General features: G+C 40.7%; 1 protein-coding gene across 5 annotated transcripts in view; it reads left to right on the forward strand.

Moving 5' to 3' along the window:
* The window catches only part of TMEM132B (transmembrane protein 132B), a 254,325-nt gene that overhangs the window by 177,983 nt on the left and 56,975 nt on the right, over window positions 1–19,367 (forward strand). For 4 of the 5 annotated variants that reach the window (XM_080560176.1, XM_080560175.1, XM_080560174.1 and 1 more), the window contains one exon: window positions 112–298. In XM_080560176.1, coding sequence (XP_080416302.1) covers window positions 112–298 — 187 coding nt within the window. Of the gene's footprint in view, window positions 1–111; window positions 299–8,239; window positions 18,174–19,367 lie in introns of those variants that run through there. The other variant, XM_080560177.1, reaches the window with a different exon arrangement.

Below are 19,367 nucleotides of genomic sequence, written 5' to 3' on the forward strand. Positions count from 1 at the left end.
ATGTTGAATTCAATGGTAAACCTTCTGCTGAATAGGAAAGAGAAGTCAAAAAATATTTTGTTATTAACATCCTACTGATGTTTCTTTTATGGGCATTCTTTTTTTTTCCAGAGCAAACATCTCCTCCTATGAGATCCTGCAGATGGACTTTGAGATTGACAATGCTAGCAGCCTGGCAGGGGCCCAGCAAATTACCTGGCAGGTGGAATACCCTCGAGATGACTCCCTGAGTGAACTGGTGGTCTCTGAGATCTTTGTCAGCCGAACAATGTTTGCTGGAATTGTTCCTCTTGCGATGGTAAGAACCTGCTGCTGCTTCTTTTTGCTAAATGTTTCCGTTGATTCTCGTTAGTATTCAAGGGAATGTGAACCATTTTATTATGTGCTACTTCCTATGCACCTGCTGCAAATGATTTAAATGCAAAAAATACATTTCAATAATATTTTATTTACCTGATATGCCATAATGGCTCCTAGGAAACCATTTGAGTCTTTTGTGTAAATCCTTTACCGTTTGTGGATTATTGGCCTGGTACATGGTAATAGCTCCTTTGGAACCATTGTCTTCTGGTGTATTAATGTGACCGCCATGCATGTGCTCTGAGGGTAAATGGTGCAATTAGATGGGACATTTTCAATGAAATAAATTATCATGCATGTGTGGGGAAACTTCATTGCTAAACCAAACAACTAGGCTGTTTTCTGCTTTGCTGTTCCCCAAAGAGACACACAAACCAGTGAGCTGCAAAGTGTCAATTTAATAAAAGGTCCACTCGGAGACACAGAGAAAGGACAAAGGTGCATGACTTATTTTCCAGGCAGGGTTTAAGGTGTACAAGTGCAGAAGACTCACAGCTGATGGTTTATTAAAAAAAAAAAAAAAGGCAAGTATCTACTTCTAATCTCAAATGCAGCTTTTCTTGGCCTATGCACATTTGGGCCTGGTGGACCTTTTGGTAAGTATTGGAGCTTTGAGCTGACACAACTGCAGTGATTTCAGTGGGAATATTCTGGTGTAAAACTAGAGTAACAGTGATATTTATGTAAAATGGATCTAGGCACCTTTAAAGGGATAATTGTTTTTCTCCAGTCTCTTTCTCCTTTTTTTATTTATTTAAACAAAGTGAAAAAAATGGAAAAAGTGAGAGCCTGGCTCTTACACCAGTTCCCTGAGAAACACCCTGGCAATTTGTTTACTTCCTCATGAAGATTCGTCCTTCCTTCTCAGTCTGTCTGCGTTGGCTCTATTACACTAATTAACCAAGAAATACTGGCATTTTCCTCTGCATGGCCACTAGCTTCCCATAGTAGGGCAAAAGCAAGGAAAGATACTTCTAAATGTAAACAAGGCCCTAAATAAGTCTTATTTCCAGTTCCTACTGCCAAAGGCTGCACTTATTGGCAGCCCAATGATAGAGGAGAAATTATATGCGGAAAAGTCAATAGAGAATTTTCTTCTAGTGCTTTTTTGAAGCATGTAAGCGGTCAGCATGGCTAGAGGAGATGAAACAAAACTCTGATTGTATGGATGGAATATTATCAAGTAGCGATGATGAATCGGATATAATAAAAACAATGTGGTGTGTGAACTGACTTCGATATAGCAGTGCTGTGTCCAAATGGATAGCATGGATTTTGTGCCATGCAGAGCGCTGTGGGTGTAAAAAAAAAAAAAAAAAAAAAAAGCAAGTCCAACCCAAAAGCTCATTGTGAATGTTGGATCAGAGCTTTGCTTCTGTCTGCCAGGGTTTTGCCAGGGTTTCACTTCATCTCTTTGCAGTTATGGCAGCTCTTGGCTGCTTAAGCTGTCTCTAAATGTCCTTGGATGAAATTTGAGGCTGGACCTGAACTGGAGCTAATCTAATGTCAGACACTTTGTCATTATAAACTAACTGTGGAGTAAAGCAAAAAGCTTCTTGTGTGATTTTATGACCTTACTCCTTAAATGGGGGTCTCATGTAGGCTATTATTTTGTCACTGCGTGTGAACATCATTGACTTGCTTGATCCTAGGTTGACAGAAGAACTGATGACAACAGTGGCAGGAACAACAGCTTGTATTTGTATTTCTTCCCCTTGCACTTCCCAGTTTGCAGTGCTGCTTCATTTAATCGTCACTAACTAGTGCAGGTTCTGGCACTGCGTTGCCCAGTCAGGAGCAAAAAATAATTGCTCTGTGCATGTTGCTGTGCTGTTCAGAGACGCGTGTTCCTGAAGCCCAGAGTTCCTGAGCAAACTAAATACATTTTAACATTCATTCCTCTTCAAGATTTGCCTGACTCGTTAGCAAGGCAGCCTCCCTCTGAGTGCACGTGGTATCTAGAAGAGAGTTTTGTCATCTGCTGGGCCTTGGTCTTGCAGAGGAGTACCACAGAGGGGCCCAGAAATCAGCGAATTTCCATGCCTTTGCTGATGTACTGAGCATAAATTACTTGCATGGAGCATAAATTACTTGTTCACATGGGTGAAAATGTATAGTTCCTTAGAGAATTTAAGGTTTGAGCACAACATTTGGTCCTTGATTTGCAGGAGTGAATGTTCTGCTGAGTTTACCAAAACCTCATAGTTATTAAGGGGAACAACATTCATGTTGCATGAAGAAATGCAGTTCAGTGTCATAAAGCTGGAGAGAGAGATTTCCTTCCACTAAGTGGACTGAGATGGATTTAGTCATAGTTTACATGCTTACTGGAGGAGGAATGAGCTGTGAAATCCTGTAGTACATCAGTGAACTTTCTTAAGAGATTTAAGGTAGGACCCGGGGGAAAGGCATGGAGCTGTCAGGGGTGGGTCAGGCTGGGTGTTAGGGAAAGGTTCTGCACCCAGAGGGTGCTCGGGCACTGGGACAGGCTCCCCAGGGACCTGGTGACAGCCCTGAGCCTGCCGGAGCTCAAGAAGCATTTGGACAACGCTCTCAGACATAGGGTCTGATTTTTGGGTGATACTGTGCGGACCCAGGAGTTGGACTCAATGATCCTTCTGGGTCCCTTCCAACTTGAGATATTCTATGATTCTGTGATCATAAGATGAATTTTAATGTATGCGTCTATGTAGGCTGCTTTGGGTCTTTTAATATGAAGAGATCCCATCCATATAGTCTGGAGTATCTGTGTTTTGTTGCTGCAGTTGATCATGAGTTCATCTTTGTTTTCCATGCTGCTTTCTTAAACAAGCAGTATAAAACAGAAAGAGCCCCCAGATGACTTTTTCTGTCACTGCATTGTGGTGACTCGAGACAGCACTGGGGATATTTTCCTCATTAGCAGCTTGCTTTTTTTTTTTTTTGTAGATAAAGATGTGGTAGACTGCATGGTAACATTTGAATAATAGCATGATGAAAAGAGCTGATTTCTTGCTTTAGTGGGTTTATGAAGCTCTTAACATCAAATCTGATGTTCTTAACATTTACATTTGGTAGCAAGCTTGAGAGGCATTTTTGTTGCCTTTTTTTTCTTTTTTTTGCTTTGGGGTTTGAGTGAAGATACAGCTGATTTTTGCACATTGTGTAGCAAAAAATAGCTCTTTATTAGCAGACAGTCTTGCTATAATGAATTGATATTGCAGTTTATTTCTGGCTAATCCTTTGGTATCAAATCAGAAGTGCATTAATAAGCACTGTTTTGAGATGCACAGAAGGAAGCAGGGCCAGGGAGAGTCTACAGGTGAAATGCTGTCTGGGCTTGCACCCCTCAGCTGTGCTCCATGTCTGCTTTGCGAGGAGGTACCTGACTTGATTCAGGGGGAGAGCAGGATGACAAATGGCAATGTCTGTATGCTGGGTCCAGAAAGGAGCTTTTTAAGGCTTTGTAAGGACATTAGGAAGTAACTGGAAACTTGTTAACTTGTGAGAAAAGTAGAAAAACTTAGTGTAGCAAAGCCAACTGTTCTATGTTTCATTCTATATGGTAACTGTAAAAATGCTAGGGGAAATTTTTTTCATCTTTTTTTTTTTTGGAAGAGGAGGACTAAAATGTAATCTTGGACTGTTGGGAATTGCCCCCAACTATCCATTTTCATTTGGAATAAATCGCAATGTTACTTATTGCCAAATTCAATGCATTCAAAATACATAAATAAATAAAACGTTTCCACTAATGAGAGAAAATGAAACAAAATTTCATACTGAAAGAGTCCTCTTTCTGCATCATTGGGCAGTTCTTCCCAAATCCTTGAGCTCCTTCTAATTGAAACATTCAGTTTAAACAATTGCAGGGGGCCATACAGCTGGGATTTCCAAGGGAACTACATCCAGATGGAATCAGCATAGCCCAGTGGTTCAGGATTTGCTTTCTGAAAGTCATCTCTGCCCTTCTGGGTGGGCAACGTAGCTGCTGCATGCAGTAGGAGGGCGCGCAGAGAGGACACTGCGGGGATGTGGCTAACGCAGCAGAGAAAAGGGAAAATATCAAGATGGGTGATCACAAGTGCATGCAACCTCCACCTGTCTCAGGAGGTGGTTTGGATGACAGCCGTGATAACCTGACTGCTGCAGTAAGGACTGGCTTTCTTTGTGGAGTTGTTCTTACGTCTCTGCCTGTAAATCAGATGCCTGCTGAGAGGCTTCAATCCTGTAGCCCTTATTATAGAGGAATGTAGTGGGAATGCTCCAGTTAAGCTGTTCCATCATTTCCATTGCTCCCAGCTGCTGAGATGGGTGCGGGAGAGGAGGAAGCAACCTAATCTGCCTGCATTCAGCCAAAGCCTTATGGGGAAAAAACATTTGGTTTTATGAGGATTGTCTGGAGACGTGAAAAGATATATGAGGGTAAATGGCCTCTCCAAAACAAACAAAAGAGTTTTTTTGTGTCCAAACATGGACTTATTACCTCCTAGCAGGTGACTGGAGCACTGATTCAAAATCAATTCAGAGTGCAAAGCACTTACTGTATCACTGGCACTGTTTCCAGCCTTACTTACAATCTGATCCCAGATGGTATTGCTGTGTGCATTTTACACCATTTTAGAAACAGATTGTTTATTTTGTCTAGGATTCAGTGTTCATTGACTTACGCTGGGGTGATCAGAGAGGATTCTGAGCCTTACATACCTGTCCTACCTAGTGTTTGTTTTATAAAGTAACTGATCGCTTGTGTCCTTGAAGTGCTTACACTAATAGCCTGTCTTTTTTTTTCCTGGACGGTTTTGTTTCTGTAAAGAAAGCTAGATTGGAAAATTCCCCCCTTCTGAGCAAGAAAATAATTTTGATAGGATTTCTTAATTGCACATATGCATAATTCTGTTCTTGCATTGCTGTAGAAGTATAAAATACGTGTATTGAGACAAGATGTCATAAGATACCCAGATATAAATATGTAAGGAAGTACGTGATTGTTTCTCCTACTTTTTTCAGACTGCTTTAGCGGTGGTCAGTGAAATTCTAAGATTTTGGACAAGAGACTGAGAAAACTCTTAGCTCCAAACTGTAGCAACCTCTGAAATCATGCAGAGTGTTATGTTAGTCCCAGAAGCTGTGTGGTTAGGTTCTTGCTAGGAGGAAATGTGGATATGAAAATGAATGAAAACAGTCTGTCTGCATTCCTCTATAAATGCAACTTCACAGATCATTCTAAACTCATTTTCTGTGAACTGTCTCACATAAAATACATGATTCTCCATTGTCCTGTAACTGCTAGAGCATTTTGTGCTAGTAAAAGGGATTGGATAGGCCTTTATAGATAGGGAAAATAAATAAATGTTAATTCCTAAAACTCCATGCAAATTATCAAATTATTTTTTCCTTAACTACACTGTTATTATTCGGTATTTATGTAGCACTTTATATTTTCAGAACACGTTACAGGCATTAATTAATCAGACCTGAATACGCCGAGCTTGATAAGAATGGAAAATTACATGGAAATTAAGTCACACTTACTCAGTTTTACCTGTTTCTGAATGATTTGTGACTCACTTTTTGTACCCCAAAGGTACTTTTTAAAACACTTAGGAAAAAATCTCCCAATAATACTGCTTAATATCTCTAAAAACTGTTTTGGTTAGAAAAGAGGTAGGATTTATACCGTCAAGAACTAATGACAGCACAGATGAGTGGCTTTGAAGACTGTAAATGCTGTTTTATCACCTAAAGCTGTGCATAACTATTTAAGCTGATTTAATTCAGGTAAAAATGCATGGATGGGAGGATTACTCCCTTAATTTGAGGCTTACTAAGAAGCTGGAATATTTGACTCTTGGAGTTTTCTCTGGAGGAGAGCAGAAGGAAGATACAGTTTTGTCTTTATTTTTTTTTACCATAAGTTTGTAAGAGGAAAAAGCTGCTAAGAAATGTTACCTGAAGGAAATGAAAGAGGACGAACACTGTCCTGAGGTGGCTGCTTTGGAGGCAGCACGCAGGCGTCTGGTGTGAGCACTGTTGCCCTGCCTTGCCCTGCCCTGCTGCACGATACAAACACATCCCTAAAAACCTTTGAGGGTCTGCACCCGGCTGCTCAGTTTAATGCTCAGTGATGCACTGTGAGATGAAAATGTCAGCTGCTTTGCTCCTGTGAGGCTTATTTTATTTTCATTTTGACAATAAATGTCTCTGATAATTGATTCTTCCAACATCTGGTGTACAGATTAACATGTGGAACTATAGTCCCCCAAAGTAGAAGGGTTATCCATTTTCATCGTTTTGAGCAGAACAGCAGATCAAAGGGAGAACATGGAACAAAACCACGTTGGAAGGTCTTTTTGGTTCCACTATTTTGTTTTGTTAGTGGATATCAGAATCAGACTTTTGATATTACACTTATTAAATATAAACTCTGCAGGTGATTTTTTTTAAACAGTTTTTATGGCATTGAAGTCAGATGTGAGTTGTGAATTGGTTGATGTGTAATGCATCAGAAGATGTATTTTAGTCATCTGCCAGATATGTCAGAGCATTTTAAAGTGGGATCTAAACTAGATGCCTTGATTCATTTTAATATAATAACCTTGTGAAGTGTATGCCCTGCTAATTATAGAAATTGATAGCACAGATAAATCCTGTCTATCCAGTGGGAATACAAGTCTCAGTTACCTCCTCTGATCTAAACAGACGTGATCTGTAATTTCCATAGTTATAGAAAGTTGCGAGTAACAAGGTAGCCAGCAGAGCCTGACTCCTGGGGTAGAAGAAACAAACACTTCACCAGTTCTGAGCCTGTCATCCAGGTTTCTGTCACAAATAAATGTGGTTGCATTAATCTGTTATCTAACGGTTGTGGGCAAATAAAAAAAGAAGACTCCAAGTCTTTTAGAGAGTTTCTAGGCAACCAGGAACTTAGTCAAAGTAAAGAACGAGACATTGAAGAGATGTATTTTAACTTTTTTTTTTAAGAAGGTTCCAGCTGAGGCTGAAAGCTTATGGAACAATAAGTTTAATAACAGACGAATCTCCAGTGTGCTTGTCTTATCTAGGAAAATAATGGTTTGGTCTGGGACTGGTATCACTGGTGTTTTAGATATACGTGCTACAGATCCTTTCTTGTATAGTAATAGGATTGTAATTCCCGATCTGTCATTATTCTAAAGTGTTTCTCAAATGCAGCAATCAATATTTCACTGTTCACTCAGCCCCTCAGCCTGAAACATTTCTGTATATGCTACAAGCATTTAATCTATGTCTTCAGAAATCTTGTTTCCTCCCCAAAAATGTAAGTTCTTGGTTGACTAATGGTTGACTAATGTTGTGAATCACTTAGAACCACAGATGGCTGTATATACTCTAGTAAGGTTTCTTTCAAATGGGAGGCTGAATAATAACGTCTCCAGTTGCTGCTAGCAAACGTGCTGACAAGAACACCCAGGAAAAATGGTCCTCAAAGATGCCTATTTCTATAACTCAGGCTGAAAGGGAATTGCTGAGTACAACACTTTGCTTATTTGTTTTAGGAAAAGCAGGAGTGCAGGGTGAGGGTACTTTTTTAATGTGCTTCTAGCTTTGGCTGCTGTGTGGCCAGTGAGCCATAGGAGGGTAACTGCAGCTGGGGAGGATGCCATCAAATCCCCATTTGAAGAGGAGATGGCATGGCCTTGTGCTTTTAGTTACGGAGAGCCCATTGCTGTTGTGTTCTGATACCTCTTTCCCCAGTAAAGGCTGTATGCGTTTCCAGCTTCACAGTTCAACTGAAAATGTAAAATATTTTTGCGGAAAGGTTTTCCAAAAATGATTGACAAAATAACCCTCTGTAAACACATGTTTTGGTCTGCCCTGCATTACAGAGATGGGGCTTGGATGTCTTGATTGTGCTGTGGATTTTGTCCCACGCCCAAGGAGGGTGAAAACGCTCCCTTTGAAAACCCTCGAGCAAGCTGAGGCCGTGGCACAAACTCGAGGCAGATCCACATGCAGGGAGATGCTGCAGTGTTCTGCAGTGGTTGTCCAGGCTGAGCGGTGCCTGTCTGACCCTCTACTCAAATAAGCAAAGTTTGAAGTTCAGAAATCGTGTGTTTTGTAGCTTCTCTCTGTGGGTCTGCTGAAATTATGCCCCGTTCCTATATTCAGATTCTACCATGACTTTCATTTGTGACAACTCCTGTGCCCTTCTTTGGGGAAAAGATTTCTCCTGCACATTCATTTTAATTCAGTACAAGTTAAAAGATGTCTGAAGTAATGTGAATTTGAGTGTCTATGTTCTGGCACAGAACACTGTTGAATCCTGCTATTGGAAAGGGAGTGTTTAAAAATAAAAAAATCCTTTAGAGATTTTTATTTTTGCTACAGAAATCACTTTTGCTAATGGCAATATAGCTTACATTCACGTGCCAATCAAAGGAGCACTGCCAAGCCAAGATGGAAACAGACCCAGCCTTAGAAAGAAGCTTACCTTCACCTTAAACGAAGCTAAGAAAATGTCAAACTTAGCAGCCTCTTTTCTTCCCTCTCTCTGGGGTCAGTTATAAAACCTCAGAATGCTTGAACCTGGAGTGTCAAAAATATCAGGATAGGATCAGTCATTTCTAGCAAACCCAGATGATTTACATATTTTTTTAAAGGTTGGTTAAAATGTATTTATGTGCAGAAAGTCCCATGTGTGTTTAGCCATTGCACTTAATGCATATTTCTTACTTGAAGTCGTTCTGACCTTTGGCCTTCCAGTTGCTTTTAAAATTATGCAGTGGGTCTCTGTTTTACTTTACATGCAAAATGAACCACAAGAATGTGATTTTGTAATTTACAAAGTCCATTATTACAAGGGAAAAATATTTAAAAGCAAATTCAAGAGAGAGTAGATCTTCACCCTGGCAATACCAGGGACTACCAAGGTTATTTTTTCTCCTAATAAAACTATAATCTGAAAATCTTGGATTGCAGATTTCAAAGTGTGTTTTAACATTGATTAATGGGAGCAGGACTGAAGCTATGAGCTTCCCTAAAACCTCACACTGTAAGGCTTTTAAACTCAAAGCAAATTAAATATTGTGGAGAGAAAAAAAAAAATTGTATTATTATATTTCCCGTGCCCATAGTGAGTGTTCTACGTCTCTGTAGCAGAGATAGTATCTTCTGCAATTATTACCATCTTTAAATTAATTGTCATAGGGAATTAAATGGCTTTGTTTTGTAAGGGTATTCTGACAAGTGTGGAGTGAATTTTATGGAGAAAGATGAAATTCAAAAAGATTTCTTGAAATATGTCATCCAAAATACAAACCACTGAAGATATTATTAAGTTTGATCCAGGGGAAGACTTTGACTCTGAAATAGGCTGAAAGAAATGTGGGGAGTGCTTGCCATGAAGAATGCTCAAATGGGCTTTGCTCTGACCGAAAACAGCAGAGAAATTTCAACATCACTTGTGAACAGACATTCAGGGAAGCTATTTTGGATTAATCAGAATTGTTTAACAGAGGAAGAATATCTTTCCTTGTAGTACTCAGTTATTTGCTTAAACTTGATTAAATAATGTGCAAATATTTAATTTTGAAAAAAGTTTTTTTCCCTAAGTGAAAATGGCCCATTCTGAATCTGGCAGAATAGGATAACTTTGATAATGTCAAACTTCTTTCTTGTTTTTCTTCCAAAAATGAAATTCCAGCCAAATCTCCTCAGTTTCATGAAGTGTTTCAATTCTGGCTGAACTGTATATTCCAAAGAATATCACATTTTTTCCCTTTCATTCTCATTCTGGGCATCTGAACTAGGTCTTGGAATTGCTCAGTGCCATCCATTATTTCTTTTTCTTTCCCTCTGCTCAGTTAAATGTACTCTACCATTTAATTCTGAGAGTAAAAATGAAAGAAAGAAACCAAAAAAGATTTTGCTATTGGTGGGACAAAAATAATGGCATTTTTAATGTTTCTGTGAACGCAATGTGACATGACAAATTTTAAGAAGCTCTGTGAATACTATTAATATTTATGATGCACTCAAGAAAACAGCTATTGTGTGCCACATCCATCAAAGATAAGAATTGTATTCAACTGTGTTGGATGATAAACATTGAACGACAATAGCTAGAGATTATATGAGGGATTTCATACTCATGTTTTATGCCTGCTTAGGTAAAAGCACCATGTTACTCCACTGTGAACCAATAATTTTCTTTCATAATATTAGATACACTTGCTGATACTTGTTACAACCACAGTCCAAAACATTAATGAATATGCAGGGCGTACTGGTGCCAAGTGCTTCACAGATCCTGTTGCAGCTACTCGGAATCAAGTCCTAAAGATAGTATTTTCCACTAATTCTCCCCTTGGAAACCACTCTGAAGCTTACCAAATTGCAGTGATTTGACCACATATTGCTAGCTGTTTGCAGTTTGGAAGAACACTTACGATTACCCCGTGAAACAAAGGCTCTTCCAGCCCAGCGAGTTGGCTTTTTATATTCTCTTATAAAAAACTTCCCCGTCTGTCAGCCACCAGGAACGGGGCAGCATTGCCCATGCCATGGGAGTGCCCACCCTGATCCCACACCAGCACCTGTCTTCAGAGGAATGTCCTAAGTCTGGCTTTGCTTTTCTACCTTGTCCTCACTCTAAAATGCAGTTTTGGAACTAATTAACAGTCACCCAAGCAGGGAAGTGCTGGGGAAGGATAATGGGGACACCTCCTCCCACTCTGCCCTCCAACACCACCCATCTCCTCCCGGTGCCGTGTGGCCGTGGCTGTCGAGCGGCATGGCCTGAGTCATCGCTCTGCACGGAGGCATTGCCACTTCTTCTGTTTGCCCAGTAAGAGCACGGCGCTCTGGAGATGTTTCTTTCTGAAGATGGGACTAATGACGCCTGAATTCTGCACTGCGCACCTGCATCTTGGGAAAGGAACTGTAATTCAGACTTGATTGACGAATACCTGGAGTGGCTTCCATTAGGTGTTTCTAAATAAAGCTATATTTGGAAAAGTTAACATGTTCTCCTTACGTGAAGGGTAGGAGGACATCCAGGTATTCTTGCAGCCAGAGTGATCTCGGGTCTCTTTGTTCCATCTGCAAAGTTACTATTCTTAGAAAAGCCTCTCCAAGGATGCACAGGCACTAAATTATTGTGAGGAGTAAGTGGTTCCAATAATAACTGTGCAGAGGAAAATGCTAAGAGGTGCTCTTCTGCTGAGCTGATATGACCGTGCTGCCTCCAGAGGGCTATTTGGTTGCCTCCGTTCCTTTAGGTTTCCTTCTTCTATCTTGATGAAAAATTTGCTGATGGGAGCTCAGTGCGAGCTGACAAGGGGTCCCTTGACAGGCGATCAGGAGCAGTCAGATCTCCTGCAGGCCAGGGATAGAGGCACGGGGAGCCTCCTGACAAGCGATGGCAAGAGGGAAGACTCGAGCCAACCTGAAGTGATTTTTGTGAGCAGCACAGACCATTAACAGGACCCAGGACGGGAATCACAGCGTGCTGAAGGGAGCTACAAAGCTTTTACTTTGGTTACCTAAAATGAGACTCTTCTTGTTCCTTAACAATTACCCAATAATTTGGCTCATCTGTAATTTTTTCCAGAGTGCTCATTGTGGTTTTATTGCCAATTAACTTAGCATTCTAGTCTTGGTCTACAGCTGATTGGCCAGTAATTTGAACTAAAGCCCTCATCAAAAGGGCATCATTTGTAAAACAGAGAAGAAATCTCAGAGATGCTGAAATTACTGTTAATTAAATCAGCACATGAATATAATGAGCACACGTGAACAAAATTATGTTTGTTTTTGAACTGTTCTGCTAGCTGGAGAGTAAGTCCTATTAGGACTATTTAATTGTCAGTCTGTATTTGTAACATATACAGCAAGCCGAGTCCCTTCCGCATGTATTAATTTCGTATTGTGTGTACATGTGTGAGCGATGCATACAGTTCTTAGCTTATGCAAACGAACCAGGTTCTTGCCAAGCAGATGCAGTACCATGCTTCTTATGTACATATTGCTGCACTGAACGCTTTTCTTTTTAAACACTCATTTGTATTTAACCCAACTCTTGTTCAAAGCTGGCACTGACCTTTATGTAGTTACTTCTGATTTACATGGCAACAATATCGGTTAGGTTTAGTAATTATTTTACATGTAATTTCTATTTTTTTAAATTCAATTAAAATAGCATCATAAAGATGGAGCAGAGCGGCAATCAGAGAGCTGTAGAAGTTGTAATGTAGCCTATAAGCAGCTATTGTGTATAAATAAATATCTTCCAAAGGTGCCTCAGCGTTACTGAAAATGCTAAGCTACAGCTTTATTAAGATAATTGAGGTACTCTAACACAGTGCTTTGGGACAGCCTTGTAATCTTCTTTGTTGCCCAGTTCTGGAGTTGTTGAATTAGCAGTTTCACAGCTCTGCCTCCTGTGGAGCTGGAGGCCAAAACTGCATTTGGTACCGGTCGGGGCTTTTCTGCGAGCCCTTTGGAGAGCAGTCCAGTGCAGAGGACAACAATCCCCCGTGGGGGTGGTGAGAGTGAGGCCCTCAGTGCTTATGAGAGCAGAGAGGAGCAGGCTGCACCTTCCAGGTTATTTGAGAGGTGACAAACGCTCTCCCTGCTGTGGCCAGGCGAACAGGGGAAGAAATGGGCACAGTGAGTTTCAGGGGATGAAATGCTGGCATTGCACTGAAATCTGTGGTCAAAGACACGGAGAAGTGAATCTACTTTAGCACAGTCTTTGTGACCTTCTGATTCTGGGTTGGTAAATGCACTGAAATGGCAGGGACAGGAGTCCTTGCTTTCCACAGCTTCTGGGAATGTCACTGCCCAAAACCTCAGCACCATGAGACCGGTACTGGGGTGTCTCTTGTGCTGGAGCTTGGGAGAGAGCCCGGACCTGCTCTTCTCAGGTCCTGCAGAGGCAGAACCTTGCCTGGACTTGCACGCTGATCACAGCCAGCATTTGCTATTCCTGCTTGTGCAGCCTCCCCGCAGGGTTGTAATGCAAACTGTAGGAGGAAAAAGGCAGAGAATGTCATTGAACAACTGCAGGTTGGCTAGAGCACTTTATTCATCCTCCTTCCTGTACATGCCCTATCTCCTTGTGTTGTTTCCTTGTGGGCAGGGGCAAGGTTATTCCTGTAGTGTTGCCTTGGCTCTGAGAAAGAGGAGAAGCCACAAGAATTGAAGTTTAATAGGAAGAAAATGCAGAGCCACCTGGTCACTGCACCATTTTGGTGTGCCAAGCATGGGTTAACAGGCTTGACATACTTCATGTTGCTAGAGATTTGTCACAAACGAGCATTTGATCTCTGTCTCTCATTAGTGTGTTATTTCTTTCTTAGAGTATGGATGTCAAAATGCATTTGATCTGCTGCGGAGTTAAAAGCAATCATTGTTTCAGCCTCCATTTTGAGGCTCACCTAATTAAAATCGAGTTTCAAAGGGAAAAATACGCCATTGAATTCTTCGTCAGAACAGGGAGTTGTGATGGTTGTTTAGCCTTTTGCTTCTACATTGCCAGTTCAAATCTAACTCTGCCAATAGAAACCAGAAATGTTTACCCTGTAATGTTATCTGGTTTTTAGGGACCAGCAGTCTACGTTAAAAGCAAAACTTCAGCCCTGTAAAATGTGATAGCCCTCAGACTGAGGAGTGCTGTGAGTCAAGTTTACAGAATTCAAGATTTTTAAGAGCATCTCATGAATGGGTTTCTGAAAGCTAAGACACCAGGAGCTACGGATAGTCACTGCATGGGATTTTTTGAATGGTTTGCTGTTTAACTCCTAGACACCTCTGCCCAAGTAGTGGCTCTTATGGATGCTTTAATGGCTAAGACACTGGGGAGACTTGGGCTCCAAACCCTCTTCCAGTCACTTTTCTAGAAGTTTGTGATGCATGGATATACCTAGGGACCTTGGCTAGCTCAGCTAAAAAGGAGCCTATGCAAAGATTTTTACTGAGGCATTTGTGCCTCCGGTTGGTCCTTTTTAAAGTCTTAGGTGCACTGGAAACTCTCACCCAAAATCCAGGTCCTGGCTCTCCAAAGGACTGATGCCTCAAAAGAAGTTCGTATTTATCACTTATTTTCAGTGTGAATTTGCTACTTGAAATTTAATACTGCTTACTGCTTATAAGTTGCATAGTTTTCTTAATTGCATAACTTAACAAAATGGGCTGTAAACTTTTCTCTTTTTTTTTTTTTTTAAGAGCGCTTTGGCATTGTTCCTAGTTACACGATTACCTGGTCAAGAAAAAAAGTAACAACAATCCCAATGGCCTCAACAGCCTATATGGAGAATAATGTGAATTTCAAACTTCAATTTCAAATAATTTTGTGTGGTGGAAAGGTATTCAGGTTAAGAATTATTCACAGAAAATAATTCTGATAAATGAGTGCATTTTCAAGTTTTCCTAACTGGTCACAAGCAATTCACAAAGAGGAAAAGGAATGCGAAATTCATCAAATAAATTATTCATTACATTCACTCAGCTATAGCTAACAGTGAATTGTCTAGACAGTAATTACTAATTTTTAACCTATGTATGTTCACATAACGCTATTGTGTGGATAGCTTCAGTATACAGTGACTTGAGATAATATTAATGAATGTAAGTCAACTACAGGTGATTTTAATTGGGAAATTATATTGGATTTTGCTATTGAACTTCCATAGCATACTACATAAATATTGAACCTTCTTAATGTTTTTTTGCCTGTTGCAAATATAGGCACACGGAGTTTTGTGCTAATTTGATTAATGGATAAGCAAACTTTTTTTTTTTTTTTTCCCTGCTGTAAAATTCTCAAACAGCATTAAACTCAGAATACACCAAGAGCCTACCAGGACTCTGATGCAATAACATTTTCCATTTCAGTGCTGATTTGTCACTAAGCAGCTGTTTGACTCCATAAGGGGGGGCTCCTGCCTACTGTTTCTGTTCACCCCTGACACTGAAAGCAACAGAAACCTCAGTCCTTCCCCTTCACTGCCGTGGCAAACCCTCCAGGCTTTGGGGGATTCCCTTTGTGCCTTAGGCAGTGCAAAACCTCTGCAGTGATGGGTCTCGCCACCTGCTTTGTGGCCAGCAGCCTGGGGGATGCACTTGCTGCTGCTTGAAGGAGGACCTGGGGACAGTTTCTTCCTGGGAAGGTGCCCGCCGCAGCTGCTTGCTGCTGCACCAGCAGTCCTGGGGCTCCGGCCCCGCTGCTCATCGGCGCTCCTGTGGGCCTGGCGGTGAAGAAAAGAGGGTGGTTTGGGTTTTTATTAAACCTTTGACTTGTTTGCAGAAATGTCGATTATTATTATAGTTCATTAGAAACCCATAGAAAATAAGAAAATTAGAAAATCATAAATTTTCTAATCATAACTAGAGAATTTTTATAAACTTGAATGGATTTTTTGTTGAAGAATGTGCCCTGCACTAACTGCAAGGTGGCAGGTTTGTGACACGTTATCGGCTGCTCTGAGCTGGTCAGAAACTGTCATTTATAAAGCTCTTCTGTTTCACTGAGGGTAATTCACCTGTAAGTAAACAATAGCAGGAAACCTGCACAAATGACTGGATATGACACAAAAACCAGGACATCATAAAAGATTATTTGCATAAAATTTTATTTTCATGTGTGTCACTTTAAGCTACACCCCTTGGGGTATGTTTTATAGAGAGGCACATTAAAGACTAACCACATGTAGCTCCCATTAACCTTAACACAAGCTATGATTCTGACTTCTGTGTTCTTAACTTAGTGTGATTTGATTTGATACTTAATTGCAGTAATTTAATTAATAGTACTGTAAATAAAAAGGCTAAGTTCTGCCCTCCTACACACAGATCTGCACAGCCAGCAGCTCTAGTGGCTCCTGTGAGACAAATTTATGTGTCTTAGAGCAGAATTTAACCCTAAGGATATATGATAAAATGCCCAAATCCCAGAATGACACCGTAATGGTGTTTGCATTGGAAATGTTACAGTATTAGTTCAAGCTTACAGGAGGAGCGTGGCGTTTAAAAATAAACCTGTGTATTTCCCCCTAATGCTTGTAGGCGGGATATGTCACAGAATTACCTCCTTGTAGTAGGATTCCATTTAAAAATAGTTTACAAAGACTTGGTTATTAATACTTTTTTATTAATTAGATAAACTGCTATTAAAATTGCAGCAACATCCAAATGGCCCACTAGGCTATTTACAAGCCATAACTTATAGACGTTTATAACCCTTCTATTGATGTGCCTGTAAGCTTCTCTAACACATACTACTCATCTTCTGCACGCCTAAAATGCCTATTAAATATTGATTAGTCCCTTATAAACCATTTATAAATAGAAGCATGTAATATAAAATGTAACATAAAATCATTAAGGCTACATGGTATGCAAGTTAATAGTAGCAATCTTGATAAGTTAGTCAGTGCATCAATTAAAGGAATTGTATTTATAAACTCTTTTCTTAGTGCGAGATAATGGAGCTCCCGCTGAATTTAGGGATGTCCCATAGTATCTACTGAAGGTTTAGTGCTTTTTAAAAACCTCTTTATAAACAAGCGATGACATAACCCAAATTCAGATCTACCTGGTAAGCCGATTTCTTTCTCTGTGATATTTAAAACAGACTAGAGCTGTGAAAACTACAGCTCTGAATATTTATAGAGAGGAGGAGCATCATGGTTAGGTGTATGGAAAAGAGGTCCATGTTCCCTGGTGTTGCTGCTATGAAACACACGGATATTCTGTTGATGTTAATGGAATTATTACCTCTTCTCTGGATATTGAATCACTGACAGTTGTTTCTACATCAGCCCTGAAGCTGCACTGAAGTGAGCAGTAGTAACGCCCCGCTTCTGAATAATTTCACACTGTTAAGCTTGGAGGTAAAACAAATTTATGTCCCTCCCTACCTGGTATAAGTGAAATTTGAATAAGAACCTTTGTCCGAGTTGGCCTTGCTATCAGTTTGTATTGCCGTTTAACTTGGTGTTATTGCAAATACCACTGACATATACTTTAAAATTAGTTTTAATTTGGAAATGGCACTTGACCCCTAAGGATAGCCCACATTTGTGTGTGCCACCATTCTGTTGTGATTAACGGGATATTTAGATAGGCCAGAGCCCACTCTGGTCCGAAGTCTGATGTACTCTGGAAATCTGCAAAACACTGACATTCAGAGTGGGAATGACGAGTACAAAAACCCCAGGCAATAAAGGCAATCAGCAGGCCTTTTTGTTATGCAAAGGAAAAAATCAGATAGATGGAAACAACAATAAAACAACAATGATTCAAAGTGCTTTCTTTCAAAACATCCCTTGCAATTTCCAGCTGCCTCCCCTCTGTGTCACATCTCACTTCTCAGACAAACAGCAGAATCTGTTAGACTCTTACTTTGCCGCTGACATTTTTACTTGTTACTCAGTGTCTGTATCTGACCCCCAGCTCTTAAAAGCCCAGCAATTAAGCAAATTCCAAAGAGGATTACAATTGAGAATCAGAGGGTATAAATGTGATTTAGCACGGAGTGCTGAGCGTGACAAATCATTTTTGTGCCTGGGCCTTGGTTTTTTGGAAATGAGTTTGATTTAGAACCACGAACAGCCCCAGCCGTGTCTCAGGGCACGTGTCAGGTGTAGCCGCGCAGCTTCTGCGGATCGGTACTTGTGGGGCGGGAAACCCTCCCGTGGCGCCTGCTTGCCACCAGTTTTGGCAGCTTATTTCCTTTAGGGGGAAATACACTGAGACGTCCGTGTGCAAACCAAGCTCCCAGCTTACTTCTGTTCGGAAGAGCTCGCCCAAAAGCACCATGTTGTAGGAGGAAAACACAGGGATACTGCGAGGTGAGCTCAGGATTCCTGGTTTATAGGGACAGAAGAGACAGGAGATCTTGGTGCAAAAAAGTGGTCTACGTGTACAGTGATGGGGCAAATTTGTTTCTTGATTGTTTTCCTGATGTGAGTTACTCTGTGCAAAGTTTGGCTTAGGCTTTCACTGCTACTGAAGCTGGCTAATGTTTCATTGATAAATGAAATCTCTTGCATCAGAAAAGAGTGTTAGTGTGCACGTGTGTGTTTGCGTGTGTCTGTGTATTGCGTTGCCTTGGGAACAAGGGGAGAAAGCATCACAAACCAGAGCATGCTTTCCATTTAAAGAACATTTGTGCTATTATAAAACTACATACAAAAATAATCAAATTCATTCATCCGTTCCGCAAGCATCTTGCTACAGACAGCAGCGTGCAGTGTGAGTGTGCGGATCCCGTGCAAAGATGACAGGAAGCCACTTGCCTTTGTTACCAAGCTTCTTGTTGAATAAAGGAGTTGACACTGATGACGTTGCTAATAATGTGGAAAAAAAAGGTATGAACTTTTTCAGAAGATTTGGCAATGCTCCATGTGTACATTAAAATTACTAAGATATGAAATAGGCCTGGAGTATTCACGCCGCAAAACAAAGCGGACAAGTTTACCTTACATATAAGAACAGCTGCTTCAGCATATTGGCCTCAAAGACTCAGTATGTTGAAACAGCTGTCCAAGTGTTTTGCAGGTTAATCTACTCAGTTAATCACCGTGTACTTTTTTTTTCGATTTATAGTAATGTTCCTACATTCCTCGTGGGCATGTGGACAGAATAGTAAATATAAAGTTTTAGTCATCACTGAAACGCGTGTCAGAAAACCAGTGTGAGGAGAAAAGCTGTCTTCAGACTGACACTGAGTCTTGGAGAAATACACGTTGTCAGCTCACGAGCTGGGCTCAGCAGCCAAATTATGGTGGTTTCTGAAACATAAATTTCAGGGGAGAGCACGATCAACCAGAATTGCTAGCAAGATTGGTCTGTGAGACAGGAGAAGTCTGGACTTTTGCATTAAGTTCTGTGAAAGAAATGAAAAAGGGCATTCTCTGTTAGCTGGTGTTCCCAAGTCAACAGGAAGCTTCCACCTCAAGGAACCCGCAAGCCGCAGTTGCCTGTTGTCTGACCAAAGCTCTTTGGGCTGCAGCCTGGAAGAGCCCAACAGCTCCACAATTTGG

This window comes from Anser brachyrhynchus, assembly GCF_964034855.1.
Source record: "Anser brachyrhynchus genome assembly, chromosome: 17".
In the NCBI taxonomy this organism is placed as follows: Eukaryota; Metazoa; Chordata; class Aves; order Anseriformes; family Anatidae; genus Anser; species Anser brachyrhynchus.